The sequence below is a fragment of the Anguilla anguilla genome, chromosome 10 (genome assembly GCF_013347855.1).
Source record: "Anguilla anguilla isolate fAngAng1 chromosome 10, fAngAng1.pri, whole genome shotgun sequence".
NCBI classification, from domain to species: Eukaryota; Metazoa; Chordata; class Actinopteri; order Anguilliformes; family Anguillidae; genus Anguilla; species Anguilla anguilla.
The window spans coordinates 11,530,443-11,547,186 of record NC_049210.1 but is presented as its reverse complement, the minus strand read 5'-3'; the positions used below and the strand labels follow the sequence as shown (position 1 = coordinate 11,547,186).

At 42.8% G+C, this 16,744-nt stretch overlaps 1 protein-coding gene across 2 annotated transcripts in view; it reads right to left on the bottom strand.

Annotated features, from left to right (window-relative positions):
* Window positions 1-4,486: 4,486 nt before the first annotated feature.
* Window positions 4,487-16,744, bottom strand: part of LOC118207028 (anthrax toxin receptor 1-like) — a 40,145-nt gene continuing 27,887 nt past the window's right edge. For both annotated transcript variants that reach the window (XM_035380283.1, XM_035380282.1), the window contains 2 exons: window positions 13,937-14,017; window positions 4,487-7,147 (listed from right to left, as the gene is read on the bottom strand). In XM_035380283.1, the coding sequence (XP_035236174.1) occupies window positions 6,728-7,147; window positions 13,937-14,017 (501 nt within the window). In that variant the 3' untranslated portion in view covers window positions 4,487-6,727. The remainder of the gene's footprint in view (window positions 7,148-13,936; window positions 14,018-16,744) is intronic.

The window sequence follows — 16,744 nt, the reverse complement described above, 5'->3', positions numbered from 1 at the left end:
GCCTCTTCATCACTAACTTTGAATGGTTGGAACTAAAGTCAAGGATTTCCTAGAAGGCCGAATTCTGTTTTTTTAAATGATTATACAAAATGAGGCCAATTCAGCTCCTTCAGGAAAAAGTGATTAAGTTGTAATCCCGAAGTGATGGCATTGATTCTGTCTCATGCAGCCCTGTCTGTGTATTGGCAGGCCGGCATTGTGGGGACACAAGCAGAAGCAGTCAGGAGTGACTGATGATAGTTGGCTACCTGTGAGTTTGTTGTTTGGACACTAAAATAATGCAAACAATCTGAGCCGTAATGGCTTCTCGGGGTTAGCAAATAAAAATACAGAATTCCTTCCAGTACATTTCTTGTATTTTGCACACGACTGAAGTGAGTAGAGCAAACATGATGGCCCTCACACATAGCTGAGGTGGTAAATTTCCACAATGGCACTGCTTAGCAGGAAATGGCTCTGGGGGAATCCCACACAATAGGACTCCCAGACCCACAGGCTGTCCCTGACACTGGGTGCCCATGTGGCAACTCAAACCCTCAAACAAAGCATACTGGAACACTTGGACCTTGAAGAAAACCAGGACACACTTCTTCGTCTTAAGTTGTCTTTTTTCCTTCCCTCACACGTCCTGTCAGGCTGGGCTGTGCACCAAGGGTAAATTCCTGCAGCAGGAGCATGACCGAACCCTTCTCCAAACTGCTGGATAGCCCGGATCTCTCCCCTGTCCCCTCTCCTGCCCCCAGAGACTGATTATGTCATGTAAAATTAATCCTGGCACATCTTCACCAGAGCCTGTCCGCATTTCCTGAGGATGGGATGAGCTTCAATATTTTCCGTGATACCTCACCGCTCTTGTGCGCGTGACATAACTTAACGTATAGCCATCTGGAGGTCATTAGCTTAGCCACACTTAGCTGGGGAAGTGATTTTCCTCTCCCTGTCTGGAGAAAGAGGACGGCGTGTTTCATGCAGAGTCAGTCTATTGTGCTCTTTAACAATCTCGGCAGCATTATTTGGCTCCATCGAGCCCATATGTAAAGTAACACTAGTTTATAAACCCATTGAACTCGGTTTCTCCTGACTTGAATTCCAGAAAGTTATTTTTCATGTCCATTTTTCAGGAGATTTTCAAAACAGACAAAATGTGTTCATACAACTGTGTAATTTTTTTATCATCTTAACAATAAGGTTTTAATATTAATTAAAAAATAGGTGAAGAAATCAATTTAGAAGGCGGGGATGAGAAATTAAAAAAAAGGAAATACACATTGTAGATTCCAGGAATGAGATGCACATGATCCAGGTGTAGACACCATTTCCTGTATTTACATAACATAAAATCATTAAACATGTTTACAAAAAAGTGTTCAAAAAGTGTTTTTACCCTTTCAACTAAATTTACCCGGTCAGTGATAAAAAGAAGAAATGTTTTTTGATCACCGTACACAAGAGAGAGCCTAAAAGAACTCCTTTCATGGTATTTGTTTTTCAGGGAATTCGATAATGGTAGATTTCGTAAGTATAAAGTATTTTGAGGAACTGCAGCAGGATTTGGGGGATTAGGAGTCTCTTTGTGAAATGCAGGGGGTAATTCTTCTGACTGGCTCGTCTTCAAGGGCCCCCTCTGTCACATAAAAGCTTTTGGTCCAGTCCTGTTTTCATCTTATTAATAGGTACTGCATAAAGAAGAACAGCACAGATAACGCGCGTTTAGGTTTTTGGTTTTGCCCTGTTTTTGTCCTCTGCATACTTCTACCTCGGTTGTCCTTTCAGGATATCCACAACATGGAAATAATGCATTCCGCTACATGATATTGCTGTCTGGTATAGTGGTTAACACAGTGAACTTCCTTGCTGGTGCTTAGAAAATGTCTTGCGTTAACCTTTGGCAAGTAATAGCATGCTTTTGAAACAGGAAGGGTTTAAATGAGATGGAAGGACATTTATCAATATTTCTGACATTCTTGTGTAAGGCTATAGTCCATCATAAATAGTTGGACATACAGGTAAATACAGTATGTGTTTTAATACATTTAAGGCCATATGTGCTAAGCCTTTGCAATTTGTTTCAGGCACAGATATGTTGCTTTTTGCCCCAGAGACATCATGTGTGCCAAACAGGTGTATATGCATTTAAGGAGGGAGGATTGTGCAAATAACAGACAAAGATATATGTCGCTGATTATATATTTTGTCAAACTGGCTAAATTTCACACAAGTAATATTGATTGTTTTTTGCATGAAAATTCTCTGTCTTTAAAGAGTAGATATAAATCAGGCCATCACAGCCTTGAAAGCATACTAAATATTTGCAACAAGAATCACACTATTTCAGCTCCCCAAACAGGAAATTATCAAATGGTACAGATTAAGCCATCAAGCAATCATTAAGGCTGGGTGTTTTTCATGGAAAATATTTGTTAAAAATGTGTAGTGTTCAAGGAATTTTCATACTCAGTGGCAAATTATTAAAATAACACACAAAAATGTAGGGACAGTAAAAAATGCTACAAGTTTTTAAAAAAATCAGTGGATAGGTGCCGCTAGTAAAAAATACAAGTAAATGCATTGATAGGCTGGTGCATTTAATTACTTTGGTCCATCATGGGAAACTCATGCATTTTGCCTTCAAGAGAACATTATTGGAAACAGAGCATACAAAAATTGCATTGCTAAAATAATATAAAGCAGAGTTACTGTATATATATTTTTATTTAAAAGTTATGGGGGCTTCAATAGCTGCACTGTCAACCAGGGAAAGAAAAGGCATGGGTCCAAGGGTCCTTTCTGTCCAAATGATTTATCCTAAGTTTGGCTAACAAATGAGGTGAAACTTTCTCCCTGGAAGGAGCAATAAGGCACAATTTAATTCTTCTATCATGGTGAATCTATTGAAAAGTACACTTCCTAAAATCTCCCATGTCCCATCTAGACACAGCCTGTGACAGGACAGTACATTGATGAAATGAACAGGAAAATAAAGTTGAACTCTGACCCCTGGCCAGTCAACTGTGATGTAACCAATCGTGTCATATTTAGATGGACCAACTGCAAGCAGGGGGAGGCCAGGAAACTTTTGCAAACTGCTTGTGGACACGCACACACTGCGCCGTACCAGCTGAAAAGACACTCATGTTTGTAATAGGTTGTTTCAAACAAAATGTTGTGCTTCGTTTTGAGTATACTGGTGCCTTTAGGTGGGCAAGAAAGACCGTAGGAGACCTCTGAAATTATATTATTCTTTTTTCTGTCAATTAATTCAAGTGATCAATATATTTATCTGAGCTCATCGAAACTACTGTCTGCTATGTTTTCAAGCTAGAAGACCTTTAGAGGCACAGAATACGCTTCATGAACTCCTTCTGAAAAGTCAGCTTTCTGTGAGCGCATCTCCTATCTCCCAGTTGGGAATAGGTGGAGGCTCTGGACTGAATCACTTCTCAACTGAAGGGATAAAACTGGTCTGCAAGATGGAGATATGGAAGCATCTAGCTATTGTTCAGGCACGATCAAAAGGCACAGTGACACAGACAGAAGTGAGTGCGTGTGTAAGATACACCAAACTGCCATATTGCAAGGTTATAGATTAAACAAAGCACTGAAATAACAACTCTATCTTTCCCTCAAGAACTGCACAGTCAAGTCTAGGAGTATTACAACCGACAATGGTTCTCACTAGGCGACCGTGGTGGTTTTGGTGCTCTTTTATTTTTACAGTGCTGTAAAGTGCTATGTTTTCCCTGTCTGCCTTTTTACACAGGTCTACAGGTTAATGTTTCCCAGTGTGCCCACTTCTGTCAGTACTCAGTGTCCGATAAAACCCTGCATGCTGCTTTTGGCTCATAAGGTCAACTCAATGTGTGCTTTTTGCCACCGGGAAAGGAGAAGCGGTAATTCCTTCATTATTTTAGCTTTCATTTTCCAATATCAAGTGTCAAACCCTGTGAGACAGTCAGATTTCAGTATGAAATGGTTTAAAGTATTTAACCAATTTTCAATATTATATCGGCTCCCCAAGGTCACATCACATGAGTCTGACATATTTAAATGTGTAATAAAGAAGATAATTTGAAGAAGGTGTTTGAATTCTGTGGTTAAAAATGTGGTAAATATCTCACATTGCATCTAAAAAAAAACAGAATCTAAAGTTAGTTTTAGTATAGCTGTGGATTTTACCTTTTTAGCATTGCTATTGATATGCATGTCAAATTTCATAGCATGCCACAGTTTCGGGGCCTTGATTACGTTTCAGTCCTATTCTGGTAAAGAGCACTATGAAGACTGTGCACATTAGGACTCCTAGTTGTTTTAAACTTTATTAGACACTATGTAAGCAAACTTATATTGCCATATGAGTGAACACACTGCAGCAGGCGGGGGAGGGGGGGAGGGGGGGAAGGGGTCAAAAGCAAGACATAACAAGACACTTTATCTCTGGCTTCACATCTCTGGGGGTCGATTTTTACCTTGAAGTACCACACTGGGGTCTGACAGCATTTGTTGATTTATTGCACTCCAGTTTTGGTCACACTATGCACAAAGTATGTATATTCTCGTATGTATAATGCAAAACAATCATGACCATGACACAACTTTCAAAATGTATGCGCATTTGTGCAGTTATTTTGTTCAGAGGATGGATCTTAAGTTACACAAAAGCATGTCGCATTTAAGAATAACATTAAAAAATACATATCTTTCATAAATTATTGTTTCTTAGAAATGATTTACAATTATGCTGTTACATATTAACGAAGGTGTTCTACATTCTCTGTGAAGGCTGATGCTCAATATACTTTGTGTAAAGTGTGACCCCAGTTTCTTATTGCTTGAGTCCAACCATCATGACTAATACTGTTGCTCATTTGATTGGGTTTGAACCTTTGAGAATGAGAATGAGAAAGGGTTAAAACACTGACCCAAAACCTCCTGATTCAAGGGCCAAGGTCTATTCAGCTGACAAAGGGCTTGATTTCTTTACCACATTGATTCAAAGGCCATAGCATCAATAACAATAAGGCATGCAACTTTTACAAGCACACTGAAGCAGAATTACAAGTACAACAATATAAGGCCAAAAGATGTTGTTGGCTTAACAATAATTTATACTATGAGGACACTGACAATGAACAAAGCCCAAGCCATGATGAAAAGGACAGACAGCCTTTCATTTAAGATCACTGATGTAAAATATGTACAAATAAACATCAAGAACAACAACAAAAAACAAAAAAAACAAAGAAACAATACACTGTTGATCGCAAAACTCTGGACTGCTTATTATCTCTGGTGACATACGTATGCATGAGAATTCTTATACAAGTTTAATAAGTTTTTGTTCTTTATGGTCCACTGCATCACTTGTAGTGATCAAATTATAAAGATATCTGATGGTAAATGAACAATGGAAGAATGTAAAAGTGAAATGTATACATTTATATTTATACATATATAAAATGATTCAATAAATGCTAAGAACCAGGCATACACATACACACAAACATTCACGCACCGATACTGCAAAATAAACTCTTTCTGATGGGTTTACACAGCATCCTCAAACAGCACACTTCTCCTGAAAGAGGTTCTGCAGTTTTATTGCCTTTCTTTGGCATTCTTGACCCAGTCCTCATCTTACTAATGTCATGAACAAAACTGTGTGCAGTTTACTTGTATTGACAACCAGGATATAGGCCACATAAAGTCTCTTCTCTTTGGCAATTACTGTGCAATGCGAAAGAGCGACAGGTCTGCTTCCCAGAAGTGCACCTGCTAATTCCTACCCTGTAGTATGTTCTCGTACCGAAGCTGTCATCGGTTCTGGTCGTTATGGCTCTTCGTAACAGTAATAGGCAATCTGACACTGATCAACTGTAAGCCACTCCATGGTCATCGGAAACCTGTGCACCTCGAGAGAGGAAAGGTTCAGTCTCAGGTCTGTAAGATTGCTGGTCTGTATTTTGCTCTATTCGGCTCACTTCAATCTCAAACCCTGGCTGCTTGGTGCGGTGTGTACCGTCGGTATGTATCCTCGATTATTCCTCCCTGAGCAAGGGTTCTCACATGGAGGTCACTATGGAAACAAATAAACAGGAGACACCCATAATGATGCCACCACATGCACTTACAAAAATTCCTTCCTTTCAAGGCCCTCCAAACTAACTCATAATGCCCTTGCGACTTTAAAACGATGCATTTCAGGAAAGCATCGGAATCAAAAGCAAATATGGTGTCGCACACCAGTAGAAGAAGATGGAGACAAAGAAGATTGTCCAGATGCAAAGTCCTTATTCATCCTGGCTGTGCATGGAGTTGAGTTTGATCTTGGTGGTCTAAAGGGCCAAAACCAGGCTTATGGGTGTTTCTGAGTGTTTTTGCGGTGTGAATTCTTGGAGCAGCCAAACGCACATCATTTTATGCTTAGTCCATGCTTTACAGCAAATGATTTGCTCCCAAAAAAAAGCAAAACAGCAAATTGCTCACTGTTATTGTCCTTTTTTTCTTGCAGCAAGCTTCTCAGCTGGTTGTTTGTGTAGCTGAAGTCATGTGGAAAGCTTAGCTGGAGTGGTTTGACTGGGAGTTGAAAGTGAGAGAACAGTCAGGGATGGGAGGTGGGGGGAGGTTGGGGTAACAGGGGGAGGGACATTCGGGTAGCTTCAGTTGACACTTTTGAGCTGGACAGTCCCAGGAAGCTCTCGTCCCTCCCACTTCAGTTAACTCTGTGACTCTACAGAGAAGGGCGTGGTGGAGGGCGGGCAGGGGGAGGGGCACGGCTAGGGGGCGGTGACAGAGGGAGAGGGGGTAGGGAACCCATCGGAGATGCAGGAGGGGGAGGTGACGGTGGAGCTGGGGGTGCGGGCAGATATAGGGAAGTTGGAGGCAGGGCACGGGTTGGGGGAGGAGTATAAGGGGGCGGGGTGATAGAAAGAGGAGGGGGTGTGGGAGGCAGCGGGGGCAATGTGGAAGTGGTGGAAGGGGAAGGGGAAGGGGACGCGGTAGAGCTGCGAGGGGAGGGAGGAAGCATGCCTTGGGGAGGGGGAGGGCTGCAGTTTTGCGGGGGGCTATAAATAGGAGTGGAATGATGGTTGTAGAACGGGTAACGAGGGGCTGTGTTGGATTTCCCTCTGGTGAAGTTGATGCAGCGGCCCTGCAATGAGAGGGAGAGAGAGAGAGAGAGTGTTCACCAACTGAAACAGACACTTTACCTGTGCCAAAAAACAAAGTAATGACCTATCACAGGTTAATTTTGTACTGTATCCCTGTACACATAACCCGGTTGGCCCACTGCTGATTATTCCTGGACATGGTGGGGGATGGTTACCATTGACGAACAACTGGTACAACGTTGGTTACTGCCATCAACCAACCACCAGTAGTCTTGCATTGGCTCAAAACTGTAACTCTGCATTTTCTCAACAATAGCTCATCAGTCAATAGCAGAATGTCTTCCTTCTGAAGATCGAGATCCATTTCCCAAAACTGAATGTGTTTTTTCCTACTCAGCCAAATTATGGTTGGGGTAAATTTATGTAATATGACCAAACATAATCAGTCTATTGGCTAGAGATACCAGAATAGCCCAGCATATTGTTACCAGAAAGCAAACCACAGCAAGGATGTGTATTATTTCTGCTTAATCAATGCAAGTGGCCAGTCCTTACTTGTTGCTAATAAGGTCCAACTGATAAAAATGACTTAAGGCCAAGACTGCTCCAAATAGGTCATGTTTTATTGGGGTGTTCAGGTTCACAAAAATCCCTACTGACTGAGTCATACATTCATGTGTGATAAGCACAGATTTCAGCAGGGCCAATTACAGCTGTGTGCAGAGGCAGAACACAGAGTTGAGATGAAGAGAGAGACAGGCAGCTGAGGAGCACTTTCCCCACCCCTAAATATCTGTTACCAACCCCTGGTACAGTATATATTTCAATTCAATTCAATTCAATTTTATTTGTATAGCACTTTTTATGCAGACACTGTCACAAAGATGCTATACAGGGAAAATACAAAATAAAATTGGGCAAAATACCATGCCTGAACCCCCAAAAAGCAAGCAATAGAGGTAAAATAAAATAGACTCCCTAGTGTGAAGAAAAACACTCAAATTCTGGCAAGAGTAAGCTCCCCAATGAGAAGAAATCAGGAGGAATCTGGCTGTAGAGAGGAAGTCCACTTTTCACAGGCCAGCCTGGTGTAATAATTAAGATATAATGAGTGGCAACAGAAATGTAATGAGGGACCTATCACTGCAAATGATAAAATGGGTTGGGCAGTTTACATTCAGAGGTAGTTAAACAAGCTGGTAAAATATTCTCTTGGAATAGTGCCTTGGAAGGGTCCTGCAGACTACGGTGTGTGCATCTTGCATACTGCTAAACTGATGCACACATAAACACACACTGACACATGGCCAGATCCAAGAGGCAAGGTAAGGCCATTGGGCTTGGCTACAGGAGCCATGGAGAACTCAAAGGGACAGTAATGTTGCAACCTGCTAGTTCGCTTGCCTGGGCTGTACGCCTGCAAACAGTGCAGGGAAAATGGGTGAAAGGCCTCCTTAGAATAAAGCAACAAAGATGAGAACAAAGGAAAAACACTGTCCTCTGACAAAAGTCACCCTGTTGCTCTGCCAAGAATCCAGGGGTACCAAGAGTCACCCTGAAACACCGGACCAGAGAGACTGGCCTGCCATTTTGACGGGACGTGTGATAAATTATCCAGACACATATAAAAAAAACTCCATATATCCTCAGTAGAACCTACTACAGATTGCAGCACCAGATGTTTTTAAGAGTACTGACACTTAAAAATGAAGTGTGTGCAGTCACAAACATTTCACATACACATGTATTTGTCTCATTGTGTGTTGATGGGACAAATGTTCATTTGCTCACTGGGCTGGTTGTTTTGCACACCTCAGGGATTACATAAGGATATCTGGCAGTGTATTTTACTGGTGAATGCATGTTTTTGGAAGATGGATCTAAACTCACCCACAGAAAGCCCTGAAGATTATTCTGGAATCATGGTTTTATCATTATATTTGTGATACAGCAAGCCTTGGTGATAACACAAATGAATTGAAGGACACACATCCAATCTCAAACTGCCCCCTCTGCATGCAATTAGGAAAATGAATCCATGGCAGCATAAGTTTACAAAGGACAAAGAGCAGCCAGACACAATGGTCACAACTAGCCTACTTTAAGACATCATAACAGCAGCTGCAACTGCTCAAGTTGTGTAAGTTGCTGTTGATCTCTGCAATTTGCCCTTCTCGTCTGAACCTAAACCATCACCTGGAGTCCATCAGCACTGCAGAGATGCTTTGGATTCCTGGTATAAAAGCTCAGCAATGAGGTTGCCATAGTGGAATTTCGCCTGGTGGAGAGATTATTTAATTGCTGTTGTAGTCTCTGGCTGTACTGAGATGAAGTCAGGCACACAAAAGCCTTTGTTGATGAAGCCAGCCATTGTGGGCACATTCCAGTAACATCTTAAAAGGTGTTTCTTTCATACCAGCACATCCAGTGCATTATATAGCAAGATGTGTAACTGTCACATTTCAAGGGAATGGAGCAACCAATTCAATTATCGTAGTCATCATCCTTGCCTACACCAGCAAACTCATTTCTGTAACATTTGTCGGGATTTTTGCTGATTATGAAATTGCCTTGAACCTTCAGTTATTTCACACTTCTCAAAAGAAAATCAACAATCAGTTTGGTCATGTCTCAATGATGCTGAGTTTAATATGGACCGGGGCCATTTAGAACGGGGGGTCTCAGAAATATTGTTATTCCTTGCTTCAAACTGAGACCAAACTGGCACATGGCACTGCAGGAACAGTCAGAGCATTCAGGGTTCCAAGTACATATTGGCCTTGTTTATGGCGGAGAAAAATATTTGTCATGATATTTGCACAAGCAGAGAGCATGAAATCCTTGTGTTTTTAACCCATGGGGTTATTGTCACAAGGGCTTGGTGTGTTAAAATTTAGGGGCTCTCTTTTTTTATTAAAGCTATAGAAGCTATTTACTTTTCTTTCTTAAAGCTTTAGAAGCTTGGGTGACCTAAGCAATTCCTCATAACAATTACTCAGTTCTGGTAAATCAAGGCACCATTACTGGCCCGACGGGAAACTGTGACCACCCACCTGTATGAGGGAATTGAGACAGGATACTAGACAGGATTCTGGGAGTTTTGGTGAGGCCACACAGTGATTATTTGATTCCATTCCAGCTTCGACCCCTAACCCCCCATGCCCCCCCTCCACATCACTGATGTTAAGGAAGCTGTAAACTCCACGCAGTGTTGATTGGAAACAGAAGCCCCTCGTTAACTGTGAATGCTGAAGATAATTACAGAGTGCCCAGACTACCTTTCTGGCTGTGAACAGACAGCTTTATTAAGAGGGTGACCAGGCTTCACAGTTAATCATTCAGAGTCCCCCAATACTAAAACCAGCATGGATGCACCATAATGCCAAGAGAGAAAAAAAACAATTGAAGAAAAAGTGCCAAAAGTGCTGCATTGTGCAGTAAGCTCTGAGAGACTGCTGCCCCATTCGATGAGCACAATATTTAAGTCATGTTAGTGGATGTGTGCAGGAGACGGGTGGTAACTGGAAAGCAAGGCTATTTATTATTGTAGCTCCTGCACTGAGAGGATTTTTATACCGGGGGGGCAACAGGCTTCAGTGAGTCTCTCATTCCACAATACAACACAGCCCGGGTCCTGATCTCCATGACCGAGCTCTCTGGACTGATACTGAGCCAAAACAAGTAAGGGGCCGTGTAACATGGTGAGTAACGGGGTCACGACTCATCCAAAAGCAGCTGGTGTACAGTGAGAACACCTCCTGGACCAGACACCCATCCACCACCACACGGCTGTTACCCATAATTCATCTCCCTCACCAAGCATTTTATAAAACATTTGGAGTGACTCAGCTGGAGATTGATTCCCCAGACTTCCAGGATCAGAACATACACTATAAGCACAATTCCTTTCTGAAAATAAGGAAGCATGTGAATCCTTAATTTCTGTATTATCATAGGACATAGTTATATATCTTTTACGAACCTTATGAACTTGAAAGATATGTATATGAAGTCTGTGTGAAAATAGAGCGAATTGTGTGAATATTTTCAAGCACTGCCTTATTATATGAAACAAACCTTATGAGCTTGAAATGAACACCTTCTATTTCATTAGTTTTGCATCACACACTGATCAAGACAAAAGCCATTCAGGCCATTATGTCAAAAGAGGAATGGATGATTCGCCCCTAATAAATAAAGCCAACAGTAACTGCATTTCATATAGAGATGAGATAAACCACAGACACTGTAATCCAATCACAGCTGATTGCTCAAGCCTGGACAATGCTGAGGGGGCGATATGCTGTCTGAGGCCATTGTAAACACGACTGCTTTTTTTGCGCCACTGTGAAATTCCATAGTGCAGATCAATCCAGGCGTTAAATCCATCAGAAGCAAACGTTCCCTAAACTCAGGTTCTATCAGTTTTCCAATCCTTTCATGCTCCACCAGCCTGCCCCGACATTTCTGCACTCGTCTTTTTCCTCGTTCATTTCATCTCGTTTCCCCGCATCCCGCCCAAGCAGCCCCCGCGTCCGGTCGACATCAAAGAGAAAGTTCTGCTCGATGCCAGACATAATGTGGGCATTACCTGAGGTGGCACGGATTAATGCAGAACCTCATTAGGGCCAATAAAGTCCTGGCGCCATGCCTTTGATGTGCCTGCCCCATCCTTTTTGCACCCACCCTCCCCCCCCCACCAACCAACCTCCCTCCACAAAAAAAAAACACTCCCACTGCTTCCCTACTGCCACTTCCTGCTCAAGATTCATGTGTCAGCATATCCCCTCACATGCTGTAACACTTTACTTTGACTTGTGGGTTAAAGACGGATCCTGTTACAGTAACTGTAAGTTTATCTATAAGAAATGGGCTCAGAGAACTTTTGCCCAGTATTTTTGAGTGGCTTCCAGAATTTTACTGACACTGCTCTATGGTCCCAGCCCAGCAGAAACCCTAACATTTGGTTTAAACAGGGGGGGTTAGCTCAGACTGAACGTCCTGTAGATGGGAATATTGGAAGGACATATGGAGCCACCGATCCTCCGCTGCCTCCTTCCAACCCTCCCCCACCCCACCCCCGCATGCCCACAGCTGCTAACAAAACCCCTCCCCCTACAAAAAGCCCTGTTCTTAATGTTTTAAGCAGGCCTGGTTGCATTCCATAAATTAGGCGCAATGAGAACAGCCCTTTTACTGTAGTCTAGATGCCAGCTCTGCCTTCCCAGGAGCCTCTTCTTCTGCGAGCGCTTTATGGTGAACAGCTGTGCCCTTTCAGATGCACACTGTGACACTATACAAATCCCAGCACTTAGAACTGCTCCAGTTAGCCTCAAACGCAAACCCAGGTTGAATTTCCCAAAACCATAAGTACAACACCATTACTGTAGGCAACACAATTGTGGGAAGGGAGTACAGTACAACACAGTAATCGTGCTGTGAGCACCTTTCCCTGCTGATAAGGGAAGATTACACCTCTATAAACCACTATAGGCCAGAACTGTTAGCACAGATAGTCCCCTTCGGGTTTCGGTAACTGGTGAGTAATCATAACACTGCTGCTAATGTCAGAATTTTGAAGATAAGAAAGGTCACACTGTCTTTTTCTATCTCAAGATGCTCTCTTCCGAAAGATACAGCCTTGGATCCTTCCTTACTGCTTACTGTGGTTTGCCAAATACTTTTAGGGCTTTGTATTACAATCAAACCGGATTAAAACGTTTAGTTCTTCCTCATGTTTTGTACAGCATTTTCTAGAAAGCATAAATAACTGCAGATGCAGGACCTTGGCAGGATTTTATCATATAACATAGTTGGGTGTATGATAAAAGAATACAAAAATTTGACTATGCTAAAGAACTACAGTACAGCTTCTGTTTACTTCATTAGAGCCTGGTTGTCAGGCTGCAGCATCCATCACAGAATTCTGGGGATACATGACCTAAAAAATGTTGGCAGTGAAATATCATGAACGGCATGCATGTCCAGAACTGTTTCAGTTTGAAACAGCCAAGCACAGGGTCCCAGAACTCAGGCCTGAACCCCAGAGAAGTTCATTCCTCGCACCCTGAATGTGACACAGGCTTAACGGCGCCCCCTACAGGCCATGTGGAATTTCACAAGGGACCAGATCCCTGCATTATTTATAGTATCTTGGTCACTCCAAGTGGACTGCTCGCTTTGAGAGATATATTTCATGTTTGATCCTAATGTTATGTAATGCACTGTAGTATATGTGCTGAAGAGGGACAGTGCGGAAGAGTTGGCTCTGATGCATGTGTGTGTGTGTGTGTGTGTGTGTGCACCCGTGTTTGTATGTGTGTGTGCGTGGAGGGGGGAGTAGTGGTCATAGCAGAAGCTGGAGGAAATCCCGGTATGAAAATGTGTCCTGTCTGCCAGAGCAAGAGAGCAGGCATGCGGCTTCATTTCCTCAGAGCTATGAGATGTGGGTCTCACACAGTCTGGAACATAGATGAGTTTGGCTAGCCCGTGTCATTGTTTTAAAGCTTTCCCCCCTCTATCTGATCGACCAACATATGTCCAACCATCCAGAGTTTACCCCCACTGTCTGGGAATGTTGTGGACAGAAGAGAAGGGGGGCTATTCAGGACCTGCTTACATGGATTAGAAGTATACAATGTCCAAAATTTCCTTTTTTTAAATTCAGGTCCTCTAAATAGAGCAAGACAAAATCAAAAACAAGTCTCCTCAGCCGATAACTTGATCCTCTTTGTGCTTACACACGTGTTTGTGATTTCGCATATGACAGTGCTGGCAGTTGGTTAGATATCTGTTGCTATGCGAGCTCTGCAGTGGTTTGTTGCCCTTACCTTGTCTCCGGGATGTGGCCTCATCACAGACACGCGGTCATAGCCTTTCCTCAAGAGCACCCACAGAGCATCCAACTTGCCCTAGAAAAAAAAGAGAAAAATCAGATTCTGCAGAAACACCCTCTACATGGACACCACTCCAGAGGAGGCAAGGTCTGTTCTTTCCACATGTGCCAGTGGAGTTTCCACTGTGCATTCCCACCACCGAGGGAGTTAAGATAATAATAATAACTTTGATTATATTGCACTTATCAAAGGATAAGTACAAAATGCTGTACAATAAAAATGAACAATTAAAAAGCAATTAAATACATGGATTAAAAGCAAGTCTAAAAAATAGGACATGGACTTAGCAAGTCTGTTACCCTCAGACACCTGTTTGCACCTATATAAGACACCTGTTCCAATTCCAATGTCAGCAGTCTGAAGACATAATGTATAAAATGTAATATCTATAGAGGGAGTTAACCTGCTCAATTTAGATTTAGTGAGCTCTGTTCTCACAGGATGTTTCCTCTAATTGTGTGTGAAACAGATCTGACACTTTAACTCCCAAGGAAGCTATTCACTGTCCACCAGAAATTTAAGATTATTACTCACTAGAGCTGCTATGTAAATATAAATGTGCTCATATTCATAACATGTCTGGATGATGAGTCAAGATTATCTTTATGGTGGCATAATTTATCAGTGAAAAAAAACAAAAGAGAACCTCAGTGAGTTTGGAGAAGCACAGCAATGTTGTATGAGATCCAGTGTGAATGACTACAGCCTTATATGTGCATATTGGCTCTGCTTCCTATCAATCATTAGTGCATCTGGTGCATAACTTTGCCAAGCGGCCTTGATGCCCGTATAATGCAGTCAATGCTGAGGACTGTTGAGCTGTTCTGTTTCGGCTGGTGGAAGGGTATGTACAGAGTAATCGAAATTGTGCTCCAAAGCCCAGGCTATGTCTTGCATTACTTGCAGTGTGCTGTTAGAAAATCTGACCTAGTTTATCCGCTGCTGCTCTCCAAAGCCTGAATTTGGAAAAGCTTGTTTGCTCATTGAGAATCCTGCATGGCTCCAGGAATCGTTTGAGGGAGGCGGGCGGTGGGGGTGGGTGGAGTTTGGGGGGGGGGGGTGCAGGGGAAAAAAAGACAGGGAGAAAGAAAGGCTGTTTTTTGTCTGAAAACCGCTAGCTCTGCAGCTCTAGTCCCCCGAAGGTCAGTCCAGTTCATGTCTGGTTTCTATTAGCAATCCCCAGCTGACTGTGTGTGCATGAAACAATGCGTTAACTCGCTCCTGGACCGGCCCGTCCCAATGCAGACCGGTCGCCGTCAGCGGAGCTTCGCATCGCGAAGGGGCGCGCTGTGAGTGTTACACCTCGCGATCGTCATTCTGAGCTCAGGCCGAAGGACCGGGCGTCACCCACTTCTGCTTGACTCTGAACCACAATTAAGCTCCCTCTTTCTCAGCACCAGTGAATGCCAAGGGAAGGGGCCTGTACGTAATTCAGCACTGTAGCCCCACCCCCTTCACACCCCCGCTGTGTTGGAGAGGTATGAAATGAAATGCGTCCCTTCACTGACGATGCCCACACAGGTATCATTCTGAACGCGTCATGCAACTCGAATCAGGAAAGCTAGCTTCGCAAAGACCGCGGACAAGTTTTGACTCTGCGCTGCTGCCAAATAGCATCCTGTTACTGTAGAGGAAGTCGGTGCTGGCCGCAGACCCAGATTTCTTTTCCTGTGGAACCAGTACATCAAGCTAAACCAGGGGCTAGAACTCAAAGTTGATGAGCTGGAACCAGGTAATGCTTCAGCTGTGTGTGGCCATCCTTCTCTTTAACTTTGCGTGAAAATGACCCATTTGTTCATTTCTTCTAACACACCCTCCAGTCTTATGTCAGTAACAGTTAAAGAGAACTAACTGTTTTTACAGTTAGACAAATAGTTCAGAGAGACAGTGACGTCAGATAGCCCACAGTATATTCTTAATGTTGCAGTCATTTATGATATTGCCCAAAGGGATTTAAGTGCACTGCTATGGAGAACTGGTAACTTTTGAAGTATAGCCACAATTTTTAAAAAGTTAATGCATGGTTTTTTCCTCTTTTTCAGTGATGCAAGCTACAGCACCGGTTATCAATCACCCTGACAGATCGGTACAAGAACTCAGATTTTCACCGTTTGTTGGAAATAAATTCAAATGGCACTCTAGAGGGGGCTATGAGTGCTGCACAAAATGGCTCTCTGTTCCAGCTGAAGACAGATTCAATTACGCCTCATCAAGTTACCTCACTGATCAGCATGGTCAGTGCACAAACCATGGTGTTTCAAAACATTACATTACACGAGAACAAAGGCTACACTGTTCCTGTTTTGGATAAGGCATTATTATCCAACTCCACACTGTACTTGGGAAACACATCCAAGGGTATGCACAAATTGAGCAAGATCCTGTCCTCCCTGTGTCATATTCTCATAAGTAGGGACCTGTAGCCGCTGTCCCATCTGCCTGGCTAACCGCTACAAGGCCATAGCCTGACTGCAGTGTCCTTCCGCCCACCAAACACATACACAGATACACACACACACACACACGGACACACACACACACAGAAAGAGAAAGAGAAGAGAGAGTAAAATAAAAAAAGAAGAGCCTGGGACTACAAAGTAGGAAAATAACCATCATTTTGAACAACAGTACAGAGTTTGACTGCACTGCAGAATATTCATCAGTTACAACACAACGTTGCCATTTCTCTATCCAAGCACATCTTACAGAAAATAAATAAGAGCCTACACTTTGTTTTACACA